The sequence below is a fragment of the Gymnoscopelus braueri genome (genome assembly GCF_963280865.1).
Source record: "Gymnoscopelus braueri genome assembly, chromosome: 8".
In the NCBI taxonomy this organism is placed as follows: Eukaryota; Metazoa; Chordata; class Actinopteri; order Myctophiformes; family Myctophidae; genus Gymnoscopelus; species Gymnoscopelus braueri.
This window is the reverse complement of record NC_137609.1, coordinates 36867823-36881673: the sequence shown is the minus strand read 5'-3', so window position 1 is coordinate 36881673 and position 13851 is coordinate 36867823. Positions and strand designations below refer to the sequence as shown.

Here is a 13851-nt window from a genome sequence, read left to right as displayed (position 1 = left end):
CCTTTTAGACATGAAGAACTTAAAAGAGATCTGGAAGAATTTAATGAACAACAGTGTATGTGAAGCATGTCTTCCAGTGCATCACAGGACCTGCAACATTTGCAGGTCAACCACATTGTTCTGAATTGGGAAATGTATCTGGGTTCTGGATTCAGTGAAAGGCTGTGGAGACAGTATAAAGACTAACTCCATCCGTGCTGTGGAGACACTAGTAGAATCAACTGCTCCTGAAACTTTATTTGTTTTAAGAGAAGGCATTTAGTTCAATATCACATGGTCACCACTGCACTTTGTGAAACAATTTTTAATGGAAACTTTTCAAAAATCAACACAAAAAACAAAATCAACAAATCATTACAAAAAACATTACAAAATGAACGTGTCTCATTTGTCAAATGTGACATACAGACGGAAAAGGTTGTATAAACTAGTTAGTAACAAAAGGAATTTCAAAACAAATCCCAATTAATCTAACAAAAAACAGGTCATTAATCTATAGCGGAAAGGCGCAACAGCAGCATGCTGCCGACTGATCTTGTTGCTCTGCATCAGGTGTGGTGTGATGATCCATTCCAGCTTCTCCCTCTATAAGCCTGTGTAGCTTGCAGACAGCACTGAAACTCTGTCTTGCACTGCCCACTTTAGTCTCAGAAACGTCCTCTACAAATGGCTTGTTAACACAAGCACACAGCCTCATTCTCCCAACATGTTCAGTTCAATGCTGCCATGTCCCCTGAGGCTAACTTAGCTCTGGAACATTGCGTGGAGACCAGATTAACAGCCGGTGTACCTGTGGCAGGTGGACAGAGAAGAGAGCAGGCTTTCTCTGAGAATTTATTTTCAAAAGAGGCAATAGGTGTGCCAATGGTGCGATGCGTGTACAAACCAGCAGATGGCACATGCTGTACTTGCTGTTTGCAACTTATGGATGCATGACAAATTTGTATTCAAAATGACCAACAGTTGAACTTTCCCTGATTGGTCTTGTGGCTTGACAAATATGTCAGCTTCATCTTACAAAACCTATCCTGGTGTTCACTCTGCCTCTACTACAGATGTACATAACAGACAGACTATTATTTAACCAACAGTATTTGTGAAAGTATACAGAAAAATACAATGCAGAGATTCAATTGTCTGAACATGACTTTTTTTCCTTTTATATCTTTCCGATGTCAGCAGAGACACTCAGCAATATGGTCTAGACTCTAGGTGCTTTGGGAGGGACTGTATTTATCTTACATTTCAAATTATTGCTGATATAGGCCTGTTCATCAATGATTCAGGTCTGCAAACTTGTAACTTACAATGACACCACCTAAACTGTTTTTAATTATGAAGTATAATCCAGGCATGCAAACAGCCCCGAGGTGAAAAAGGTGACAACATGTTGTTTTCTTTCGGGTCAGGTGTCACACAATTGCCCTATTTGGGTTCAAAAAGGTGACTGTAGCTGAAAAGTGACACTTTTGCATGTCTGATAATCAGGACATGCATGCAGATGTATCTGCAGAAGAGGAGACAGACACACTTAATGCCATATTTAAATCCTTAGGTCAGGGCACTGTATTTGAAACCGAGAACTTTTACTTTATATACTTGTAGAATGTCAGTGTACTTTCACTTTAATTTGTGTCTGGGAATTTATATTTTCACTTAAAAGGGATAGTTCACCCAAAAAATAGCTTTTTTTCCTATTGATTAGTCACCCCATGGAGACTTGAATTCATGGATATGATTTTTTTTTGTCGCATTCCTAAGCAAATAATTTGATGACCAGCCGACCGGTGTGGGCAGTGGTTCCGGTAGGAGACACAAAGGAGACTCTTTGTGTCTCCTACCGGAACCGCTGCCTGTTATCAAATTATTGGCTTAGGAATGCGACAAAAACTAAAAAGATATCCATGAATTCAAGTCTACATGGGGTGTCTAATCGTTAGAAAAAAAGTCTTTTTGGGGTGAAATATTCCTTTAAGTAAAAGGTCGTAGTACTACTTGCACCACTGCCTGTGGATAGCTTGGAGCATAAGCAAATATATATGCACAGATCCATGTCGCAACTTGAATAAGAAATTATTACATTATTTCTGAGGTCTGAGTAATTATCCTTGTCGTTGAAAATGGAGTTGTCCTATGATGGTGACTAGGTTTCCTTTCTAAGCATCAGTAATCGTCAAGGTTCTATGTTCGGGACATGAATCATGCTACTGATGCTCAGGGCTATCTTGAGATCCAAGTGATCCCAGTTTGAACTGACCTCAGGGGGTTTGGGGGCCTGTTGCTGGCGGGACCTCTGGTTGTTCTGGCTGTTCAGAGGGTACAGGATTAGAGCTGGCTGCCGGGGCCTCCTCCTTCTTCTCCCCCGAAAGGAAGTCATGGATGGCGGTCTCGATGTGCGGCCTGAAAGTGTGATTCAGCTTGGGGTCCACCACCTGAGTGATGATCCTGTCAACACCAGACTCCATCATACCTGATCTGAAAACACACACACACACACACACACACACACACACACACACACACACACACACACACACACACACACACACACACACACACACACACACACACACACACACACACACACACAGCTGTAATTCCCAAAGTACATTGACAGATGAGGTGAGGCAGATATCAATTTTGTTAAAGGGATAATTCACCCCCAAAATATCATTTTTTTCTATTGATTAGTCGCCAAAAGTATCCATGAATTCAAGTCTCCATCGGGTGACTAATCGATGAGGGGTGAACTATCCCTTTAAAACCAATACTCACTTTATGACACTTTGCCTCAGTCCGTTCCTCATTTGGTTCTTGTTGATGGACGGGTTCCACTCTTGTGTGCTCAGATGTGTGGCGACAAAGTTGTCAACTTTCTGCCGCAGGTTCTGATAGGCAGGCTGGGAAGACAGTGACACAACAGTAGTCAAAAGTAACTAGGGGTATTTCACTTTAAAACACTTATGGGGTCATTTTAAAGTCTACCTGGGCTTGTGTTTACACCCCAGGTGGGTTTGAAGTTGCTTGGTTCAATATTTAGATAGTTGATATTCATTATTTTGATAAGACACTCCCCCTCCTAAACTCCATGTTAACCATGTTAGAGACTCATTGAAAACACATTCCTGCATCTGTGACTGATTTTGTCCGAACTTTTTTTATTTGATCCTATTGATTTGTCTCACAAACTCAATGCTGACAGCCATACGATGGGAGTGTTGATGAATGTTTCTTATGATTAAGCCCTTAACCCATTAAACCACATGGCATAGCCTACACTTGTTGACTGGAGTCTGCCAGAGCAAGTTAGAGAGAACTCGCCAGTGCTGTAAAGTAACTAAGTACACTACATCTCCGAGGAAGATATTGTACTTTTACTCCACAACAATTATTTGATAGCTTTAGTTACAAGTCACTTTGCAGATTTTGATTATTATTACAAAACATATTTTGGGGGGGGGGGGGGGGGAACAGTTTAACCCGATCATTGGCCATTTTCTCACTGTTATAATGTATCGGAGTGCAATACACCTTCCAACCGATAGGGTAACGTAGTTGAAAGGATAAGGAAAAAATGGCCACCGATCGGATTAAAATGCTTTTATATTGAACAATACGGAATATACGGGTACTTCTGAGGGACCGTACATAATTGTAACATCCGTGGCCATGGGGTAAGCACTTTATATTTGAAATCTGAACGTTTATGTAGATGTACGGGCCAAAAAGGGAGAAAGTGCAAACACTATTTTGAAATTCATCCATGACTATGACAGTCATGTATCAGGGCTACCTAGTACCAGTGGTGGAAAAAGTACTACATTTCATTATTTAAGTGAAAGTATCAATACTGCAATGTAGAAACACTCTGATACAAGTAAAAGTCCAGAATTCAAAATTTACTTGAGTAAAAGTACAAAAGCATTGGCATCAAAATATACTTAAAGTATGAACTCAAGTATATACTCAAAGTAGTCATTATACAGAAGGTCCCATTTCACAGGTTTCAAATGTATACAAATCAATCTGCAAATAGCAGATCTACAAGCTCATTGTGAGCTGCTATTTTCAAATGGCCAAAGTTGTAATAGGGCTGAAGTGGGTACTGGCCGGGTAATGTATGTTTTGTAATAATAATCCAAATCTTCAAAGTAAATAGTAACTAAAGTTTTCAAATAATTGCAGTGGAGTAAAAAGTACAATATTTCCCTCTGAGATGTTACGTGGAGTAGAAGTACTGAAATTTGTAAATACTCCAGTAAAGTAAATACCTCAAAATAAATAAAAAAAATGTTTTGTTATTTTTTTTCCCCAAAAGTGCAGTACTTGAGTTGAGTAAATGTACTTAGTTACTTTACAACACTACCTAGTAAGTACCTTGGTATCCACGTCTGCCAGGCAGTCTCGTCGGAACTCGTCGAACAGACCTCGGTTCTTCAGATGCTCCACGATCATGTTGATGAGCTGCGGGTCGCCGGGCGGGAGGCTCTCCAGCGCCGCGCCGACCCCTCCGGCCATGCCGCTGCCGCCGCCGCCGCCGCCTGCTCCCCCCTCCGCCATGATGATGAGCCGCTAATGATCTGATCTGATGGCTGTTTTATAGTGTTATTATCAAGTTATTATGGCTGCTGATCTGTTCTGTTTTGTTGTGGCTTAAAAAACGCAGCTGCTCCTCCGTGTTGTGTTGTTGTTTTCCTTCGGGTTTGTTCGTTTTCGCGTGCGAGGAGAATGAAAGGCAGGCAATGCCTTCAGTACGGAAGTAAAACCTCAGTCACCCCGGTTTGTGTTTACTGTCAGTGTTGCCAGATTTTGCGAGATAAACAGGCAACCAGGTCTGTGAAAACAAACCCAAAATATTAGACTTTAGCTATTTTCAAAGACAATACAAATATTGGAAAATAAACGTTTTTGAAACATTTTAAATACTCAAATCTTGTACGGGGGTCCCTGGCACGAAATATTTTCAGATCTGTGGTCAAGACAAGTACATTTGGGAGGTGCTCGACATGAAAAAGTTTGAGAACCACTGACTTAAACAACATTTAGGAAAGTAGCCCAAATAAGCAAATACGCTTTAAAGAAACAAGCCCAAAAGCCCCCAAAAAACGCAACCCGCAACTACAACATGGAACCCGTCCATTTACGAGCAACTTTGGAGAAAAACAAGCCCCAAGTCGCTTATAATAAGCAGACCTGGCAACACTATTTACTGTTCAGAGCTCATATTATCGGTCTGGAGCTCGCATACTATATCTGGTTATTTTGCAGAATTTGCACACACAACAATCAGAAAGCTGGAACCTTTTCCATATACGCTCCATATTATCTAGCTCGACTCCTTTCTACGTTAGTACATTTTCTTCCATGTTGTTCAATAACGATATAAATAAGATAACGGGGGGGGGAAAGAAAGAAAATCTTTTGCTTGATGTTTCGGCGCTGCATCCAGTGTTGCCAGATTATGTGAGAGAAACAAGCAACCAGGTCTAGGAAAACCAGCCCAAAAGAAGCGACTATGGGCCACATGAGCACTTTAACATGATTTAACATCAGCTATTTGAAAATAGCAGATCTATGCTAGATCACAACGCGTCGCGATGCGATGCGTTGTGAGCTTGCAGATCGGCTATTTTCAAATAGAATCTTGCGGGGAAATTATAATAAGCAGATCTGTCAACCATGGCTGCATCCGGCAGCAGCCGTGCCTTAAATCGAGCACACGTCTTTGTGATGGTCGCGCATGCGCGCTCCGTCCATCTGGGATAGTGGGAAAGTAGCAGTACATTATTCATTCAAGTGGCACCGCGCGCTGCAAAGGTTTGTTACTGTGAGTTATTAATGTGTTACCGTAATAACTCCACTGTTACAATGCCACTGACTCTCTCAATACGCCATGAAAAAAACTAACTAACGAACTTACTAAATAAACTAGCAACTTGTGCTGCTCTTCTGTATCTAAGTGGACGGGCCACTGGCTAACGTTATGCTAACGCTAGTACACCGTAAACGTGTGTAGCTGGAGCCACCGTAGGCTAGCATGGATAACGTTGTTGTTATCATCATCATGGCCATGTTTAGGCTGCTAATGTTAGGTCCAAGTGTGTTGAGGTGTGTTGTTTATCCAGGCTTGTCAACATCTGACTGTGAGAATCAAGGAGTTTTATTATCATATCAATGTTTTAAATGGGGGTTTTGTCAGCCTGGCTTTCACTGGAAAATTGTGGGTATTTTTTTTTTATTTCAGCCATTCAAAAACTATGCCACAGAAATTGATGACTGAAGCAATGTAAGACTCAACTTTAATAATAATAAATTATTCATTATTTAAAACAAGTGAATATCTGTATGATTGCATGCACTGACCAGGTCAGTGCTTGGTCAGTGCATGCTGACCACACCCCCTTTTTTGAAACTTTTTTTAACCTAGTAGCCTAGATGTAATTTCCTGTGTTCTGGTGAATTTTGGGAGTTTAATACCAAATCAAGGAGAAATGACAATCAAGGAGTCCTCAGGGAGATGAGGTTGAAATCAAGGAGACTCCTGCAGAGTCCAGGAGGGTTGGCAGCTCTGGTTTTAGCCTGCTAATGTTAGGTCCAAGTGTTGATGAGGAGTTGATCTGGTTGCATCTCTCACTGGCACTGGGTTCTGGATCTAGTGTCCTGTGTCCACATGAATCTATGATTTATGATCCACCCGGTGGGACTTATAAGTGCCTGGGTGTGGGAGGGGGACCTTTATTTAGAAACATAACAGAGTTTATGATGATATGTTTTTGCATTCTGTGACGTCTATGATCCATAGCTCGGTGCATTCCCCCCTGGTCGAATTATGTAATATTACTATCGGTATGTAATAGTATCGCTCAGTTGAAGTCTTGTGTCAGAATAGCCTCGGATCAAAGACTGTAATAGATTTATTTTATCGATTTTGACATATTTATGACTTATGTCTTGAATCAAGGCTAGTTTCAGAAGAGAATCTAAGCCTAATTATTTCTTTTTTTTCTTCTTGTTCTTATCCTAATTTTATTTTTGATTGGCCCTGGACTCTTTACTCTTACCTGCTGCTATGACACCTGCATTTCGTATCCCCTGCCCCCTTTTCATTCTTTGAGTACTTAGGAGAGGTTCTGAATCGGTGCCTAACTACATGCAATCTTTGTGTGAGGTAATCATTGGAAGCTTTTGGCCCATGTTCAGATTTCAGACTGGCAGATCAAATATGATTTTTGGCATATCCAGATTATAATAAGATTGTTTTTCATCAAGGCTGAACAGTCTGAAAAACACATGAAAACCACATTCCAAGGAGGTGGATTCAATCAGAAATCTAATTTCTAAAGATGTGTCTCAGTCTGGACACTTTGACACTGAAGCTTGCTTTTTATGTCATGGTGCGACGGTGTCACTTACCGTTCATTACATGGTTATCACAGGAAGGAACCAATGCAGATAGGTAGATGGAGGATGTCTGTCTGCATACACAAATCTGATCACTTGCAAATAACAGTCAGTCCTGAAGATCATATTTGAGGGGCAAAATTGTATTTGCCTGCAGTCTGAAAAAAAGCCTTGGATTCTTTCATGGCAGTGTGTGGACGCTTCATCCATGTCTCTTCGTGATGAAGCGTCTCTAACCCCACTGATCACAGCTACCTGCTTGTTCCAGTCAAGTGAATCATTGTTGACGTTGTAATTTCTCATTGAGATTGAACAACCATGTGACATTTAATTGTCTGGCTATTAGATGAGCGGCGACCCGGACAGGAACAAGGAGTTTGTGGAGCAGTTGCGGTTGCAGCAGCTCTATGGTCAGCGAACGGCAGACGGTACAGACCCGTACACCTTCACCGATCCAGAGGATGGCACTGAGTACGACTGGGACCATGACAAGAAGGCCTGGTTCCCTAAAGTATGAGCCTATCTTTCTTGCCACCACTAAAACGTGATTCCTAAACATTCTTCAAAACACCTAGGATCTCGATAGGGGTGCAAAAGTTAGCCAAACTAATCAGTTTAATCGATTATAAAAAATAAACAATTTTAATAGCTGATCTACAAGCTCACAACGTTATGAAGAGACATGTAGTGAGCTTGTAGATGGGCTATTTGCTATGTTTGCCTGAGACCATTGTACGACAACGTATAAAGTAGTGGTGGTCAGACTAATTGACCTAGTCGATTATAAAAATGTTTTTTTCGCATTGATTTGTGTGTGTACATATTCTGATAGTAATCATTGCTACCGAGCATTTGTTTGGTCGCAGGGGTCTCTCCAGCTCTTTAGTAAACAGAATATAGTACATTTTTAGGTAGGTGACAAATTTTAAGCCAATCAGGAGAGAGCACTAAAAATGCATTTTCTGTTTGATAAAGAGCTGGAGAGACATGACTCCTTTTACTGAACAAACACTCAATAGCAATGAGTACTATCAGAATATAGAGCTATTTAACACTTATTTTAACCAAAGTAAATCACCTACCCTACCTTTTAATTATGAGTAATCGCTAAGAAAATTATCGATAGTTGTAACCCTGGATTTTGACATTTGGAATCATAGTTATCCAGCCCTCTTAATTCTGTCCACAATCACAGCATTCTACTATGGCGAACATTTCCATTATCTAAGAGTAATTCTGCTATTCTCTCTATAGTCACAATAGTCTGCTGATGTGATGGCCTTCTTTTAAAGCAATATGGCATACAGCAACCTCATTGTTGCGTGTGACTGTCAGTTTTTTTGATTGATTGAATATTTTATTAGGCAAAAAAATGTAAAACAGCACAGTTACATTTAAAATACTTTGTCTAACAGGTCCGTTCATAAAAGTCCTTGCGGACTTGTTTCCAATGAGGGCCTTGGTATTTAATTCATAGGCATATATAGTGGCACCACAGTTCAAATATCATTACAAGATAAACAGCCAAAAATATATATATAACACTATGTACAACAAAAAAAATAAAAAAGAGGGGGAAAAAAAATATGTACAAGATGTACAGTGATTTGATTTTAATAGGGTTAGTAGTAATGTAATGTAATGTAGCATTTAAGTAATGTAAGTGTATGTAGTTTGGTTAGGTTCCTCTGTGAGCAGCAGCATACAGGACCCTGGTACTTGTCAACTATTAGTTGCTTGTAATGTTTATGCACTAGCAGCTGAAGCTTATATAGTTGCAGGCAGCTGTTAAGAGTTGCTCTGGATGTATAGTGTCAGCTCAAGGCATACAAAGTAAATGTGTTTGAGGCGGCTCACTTGACTTCCTGACATGTCTGTCGCCCCCCATGGGAGACTGGTGGTTCTTGGAGCTAGTTGGTTTAACAGGCATGTCATTGTCCTCTGGCCATCCTCCAGATAACGGAGGACTTCATTGCAGCCTACCAGGCCAACTATGGCTTCACCCAGGATGGAGTGCCAGATGCCAACGCCGCGTTGAGCAGTGCTGAAACGGCACCCCACGGCCCGGACGGCAAAGTACCCGGCAAAGTACCCGCGCAGAAGAGCCCTGAGTCCCAGAACCCTGACCTGAATGCAGCCAAAGAAGCCAAAGGAGAGAAGAGGAAGCCAGACCCAGGTAGCGTGCTGTCTGCATGTTTGTTTGTGATCACAGATTCACAGTAGGCTAGGGTACTGCCTACGGTTAGCCCTAGAATGACTGTGATATTACATACATTTCATGTATTCCAAATATACAGCCATAGATCGCTCCCATGCCCGCCTGCATGGGTAGCAGCCTGATCTTCGCGGCATAAAACGTATTCGCGCTGCGTGTGTACTCACCCAATAATTAATTCCTGCGACTTAGAGTCAGATATTGTCCTCTAGTTTCATATCCATTTGAAAGTCCTGGCAGAAAACCTGTGTTTAGTAAAATATCTGCACTTTTCCACGAGCTGCACACGGACAACATTCTCTGTCAGCGACTGGGCCCGAAATGATTGCTGGACTGAACATATGAAAACTTCCTGTGGGAAGCACAAATGTATGGGGCACACAATTGACAGGTGGTATGATTAATTACACCACAACAATCGCAACGCACCTGTCAATTGTTTGCCTCATATGTTTGTGCTTCCCAAACATAGACTGTTCCCAAAGGAAGATTTCATATGTTCAGTCCAGCAGTCATTTCAGGTCCGGCCCCATAGCGGGCAGAGAATGTTGTCCATGTGCAGCTTGTGGAAAAGTGAGATAATAAACACACGTTTTCTGCCAGAACTTTCAAATGGATATGAAACTAGAGGACAATATCTGACTCCCAAGTCGCAGGAATTAATGATTGGGTTAGCACACACGCAGCACAGAGAAGTTTAATGCCGCGAAGATCAGGCTGCTACCCAGGCGGGCATGGGAGCGATCTATGGCTGTGTATTTGGAATACATGAAATGTATGTAATATCACAGCCATTCTAGGGCTAGGGTACTGCATGTGCTTTGCAATGGTTTTGATACACAACATACATCTTTGTTTCCTCTGCAGGATGGTTTGATGTGGACAACGACAAGAACACCAACGTCTATGTGTCAGGTTAGTGCTGCCTCGCCCCCGATCTTTTGTTGACTTTATTCTGCTGAAAATAAATTAATATACGTATATGTATTGTTTAAATAAAAATTCAAATTCAATTAATACGATTGTTGTGTCAGTTGAGTTTAACCACTTTCAGCCTGGCGTCTAATTTTTGCATGTCGTTATTGTAAAAACTTTACCCCAAATTTCCCTAATTTTTCTAAAATAGCAAAAATAAATAGCAGATCTACGAGTTATTATGCGTCACCCAACCTCCCGTCCCCCTCTCTCCCTCCTTCCAGGGCTACCGCCAGACACCAGCACTGAGGAGTTTGCGGAGCTGATGTCTAAGTGTGGCATCGTCATGCGTGACCCCATCACCGAGGAGTACAAAGTGAAGCTCTACAAAGACAGAGAGGGCAACCTGAAGGGAGACGGCCTCTGCTGCTACCTCAAGGTCGGTTGTCTTTCTGCCCGTCTCTCGAGGGAAGCACGTGTGCCTCAGTCCCTATGGGCAGATCGGGCACCTATCCACGCACAAACCAATGTACACACCTATACAGCATCCCTCTGTCATCTTTAGCTTGTACCCGACTCGGAACTTAATCGGTCGGATCAGATTCGGGATTTTAACCCTTTAAGACCGGGAAAGCATCATTTGTGTCATTTTAAGATTTCTTTGGCTATTCAAAAATAGCAGATCTACAAGCTCATAGCGCGGAACCAAGTGCCGCCCTATGAGCTTGTAGATCTGCTATTTTTGAAAAAACTTGAAAATTTGTGCAAATCTTGGAATGTATATATTTTTTAAAGCAAACATTTGTAAAAAAAAAATAATTCCAGGGACCCCAAAAGCAGAGATTTGAGTTACAAATGTCCGCTTAAAGAAAACAAAACAAATATTTGCACAAACTTTCATGATTTTTCTAAAATAGCAGATCTACAAGCTCATAGCACGGCACTCGGTGCCGCGCTATGAGCTTGTATATCTGCTATTTTTGAGTAGCCAAAGAAATCTCAAATGACAGATGCGTTCCCGGATTGAATGGGTTAATGCGAGTATTTGATGATTCGTTTCATATGTAAAGGTAATCACTTAAGCTAATACTCATAAACAGGGTGACTTTTACTTAGTTGCGCACCAAAATAGCTGATCTACTGAGGACCTGCTATTTTCGGTGCGTGACACGGTGCTAACCCAAGCATTACTCAGGTTTTTGAGTCGGAGTCATTCGCCCCTGCACGAGAAGTGCAGTATTAAATGCTTTTCTATGGACCGTGTGTGTGTGTGTGTGTGTGTGTGTGTGTGTGTGTGTATGGTGGTCCGTGCAGAAGGAGTCAGTGGCCCTGGCTTTGCGTCTGATCGATGATTCAGTGGTGCGAGGGTACCAGCTCCACGTCGAGGCAGCGCGCTTTGAGTTGAAGGGCCAATACGACGCCAGCAAGAAGAAGAAGAAGAACAAGGAGTACAAGAAGAAGTTACAGCAACAACAGAAGTATTTCCAGTTTCCTGTTTATACCATTGAGTGTTGTGTTACACTTGTTTTTCATGGGTAGATAGATACTTGGTTGCCGCTCACATCTCTGTGTGTGTGTGTGTGTGTGTGTGTTACAGGCAGCTGGACTGGCGGCCAGAGAAAAAGGGAGAAGTGAGGAAGAGGTTCGAGAAAGTTGTTATTATCCAGAATATGTTTCATCCCAGTGACTTTGAGGTAGGAGGTGGCCCACAGAGACGTGACACATTGCAATACACACCCAACTGTTTGTCTGTGCATTGTATTAATGAATGCCTCTGTTCTCTGTAGGAAGACCCACTGGTGCTGAATGAGTACCGTGATGATCTGAGAACAGAGTGTGAGAAGTTTGGACCCGTCAAGAAGGTCATCATCTTTGATGTGAGTTCAAGGGTCAACCCTTTCATCACATTTTTTCAAATGACCTTGTGAGTGCAAATAGAAAATACTGATCTCTTATAAAGTTTATTGATTAGTTTGTTGGTGTGTGTTGCAGAGACACCCAGATGGCGTGGCTTCGGTAGCGTTTAAGGAACCAGATAACGCTGATGCATGCCTGCTAGCACTGCATGGACGCTGGTTTGGAGGCAAGAAACTCTCTGCTACACTCTGGGACGGAACCACCGACTACCAGGTACTACACTCGGGCTGTTGTTCTTCTCATCTGATGTGTGTGTGTGTGTGTGTGTGTGTGTGTGGGTGTGTGTGTGTGTGTAGGTGTGTGTGTAGGTGTATTACTATACTTATGAGGGCCAAATGTCCCCATGCGTATAGTAGAATTTGAGAAATACACATTGTGAGGACAATTTTCCTGGTCCTCACAAGAGAAATGGTTGTTTTATGGTTAAAAACGTGGAGTTAGGCTTACAACTTGGAAAAAGATTCAGGTATGGATTTGGATTAGGCATTTAGGGGTTGCTTTGAGCTTGTAGATCTGCTATTTTCAGCTTTAGGGCTTGGGTTAATGTTTACTTTTGCAAAAATGGCATTCATAAATCGGCGTCCTAAAATGCTGATGTCCTCGCAAGTATCGTAATGCGTGTGTGTGTGTACGCGCAGGTGGAGGAAACGACGCGTGAACGTGAGGAGCGGTTGAAAGGCTGGGCTACCTTCCTGGGGGACAAGGAGGGGCAGCAGGCCACCTCCACCACCTCCGTCGACCCAGCACAGACCACCAGCACCACAGCCCCGACCCCAGCCCCGGACCCCCCGGACAAGACGGAAGAACCCCCACAGGAACAAGCAGAGACGCCCAGCCCGCCCGCACAAAAGCAAGCACAGCCCGCAGCGCAACAGGAAGACGACGTAGGCTCCACAGACAGCAGTATGGCAGGAAGTGATGATGATGATGAGGAGGCGGCTAAAGTTTGATTTATACTCCATCAGACGACGGTGTATAAATTAGGCGTTAGACTGCCCCCCAGCCAGACCTTTAAATCTCTCTGGCAACTAATGAGGACAGCCCTGCCTGAAAGAGAATTGAACTGCTGCAAAACTCCTTGTGGAGTAGGAGAGGAGAAGAAACTAGACGGTGTGGGATGTTTTGTAATTTGTGTAATGGAATAAAATGTGTTTTTCTCCCCCCTGACCTTTTCATTTTACTTTTAACATGTTAAGTAACTCAATTAGATAATTTACAAACACCTGGTTATATATCTGTAGATGTAATGGAACTTAAACCACAGACTCAATTATTTCGATGTACTTAAGTTCTTAATTTCCTTTTTTATGCTCAATACTTTACTCCGCTACATCTCGGAGGCAAACATTGTACGTTTTACTCCACTACAATTATTTGACAGCTTTAGTTAATAGTTGTTTTGC

The 13851-nt window shown here is 42.1% G+C and overlaps 2 protein-coding genes across 3 annotated transcripts; one reads left to right on the top strand and one right to left on the bottom strand.

Annotated features, from left to right (window-relative positions):
* Positions 1-125: 125 nt before the first annotated feature.
* On the bottom strand, positions 126-4794 carry bod1 (biorientation of chromosomes in cell division 1). The gene is made up of 4 exons (XM_080434787.1): positions 4378-4794; positions 2776-2900; positions 2258-2475; positions 126-790 (listed from the first exon to the last, which is right to left on the bottom strand). The coding sequence occupies exons 1-3, from the start codon at positions 4558-4560 to the stop codon at positions 2259-2261; spliced, it is 525 nt and encodes a 174-aa protein (XP_080290913.1). The 5' UTR covers positions 4561-4794; the 3' UTR covers positions 126-790; position 2258.
* Positions 4795-5695: 901 nt separating this feature from the next.
* htatsf1 (HIV-1 Tat specific factor 1) lies at positions 5696-13611 on the top strand. 2 transcript variants are annotated; one of them, XM_080434923.1, is made up of 10 exons: positions 5696-5817; positions 7748-7912; positions 9358-9577; positions 10484-10531; positions 10816-10970; positions 11846-12009; positions 12129-12225; positions 12319-12408; positions 12524-12661; positions 13087-13611. In XM_080434923.1, the coding sequence occupies exons 2-10, from the start codon at positions 7748-7750 to the stop codon at positions 13396-13398; spliced, it is 1389 nt and encodes a 462-aa protein (XP_080291049.1). In that variant the 5' UTR covers positions 5696-5817; the 3' UTR covers positions 13399-13611. The 2 variants fall into 2 exon arrangements, with proteins under 2 accessions (XP_080291049.1, XP_080291050.1); XM_080434924.1 differs by having other exon boundaries at positions 5764-5827.
* Positions 13612-13851: the final 240 nt, after the last annotated feature.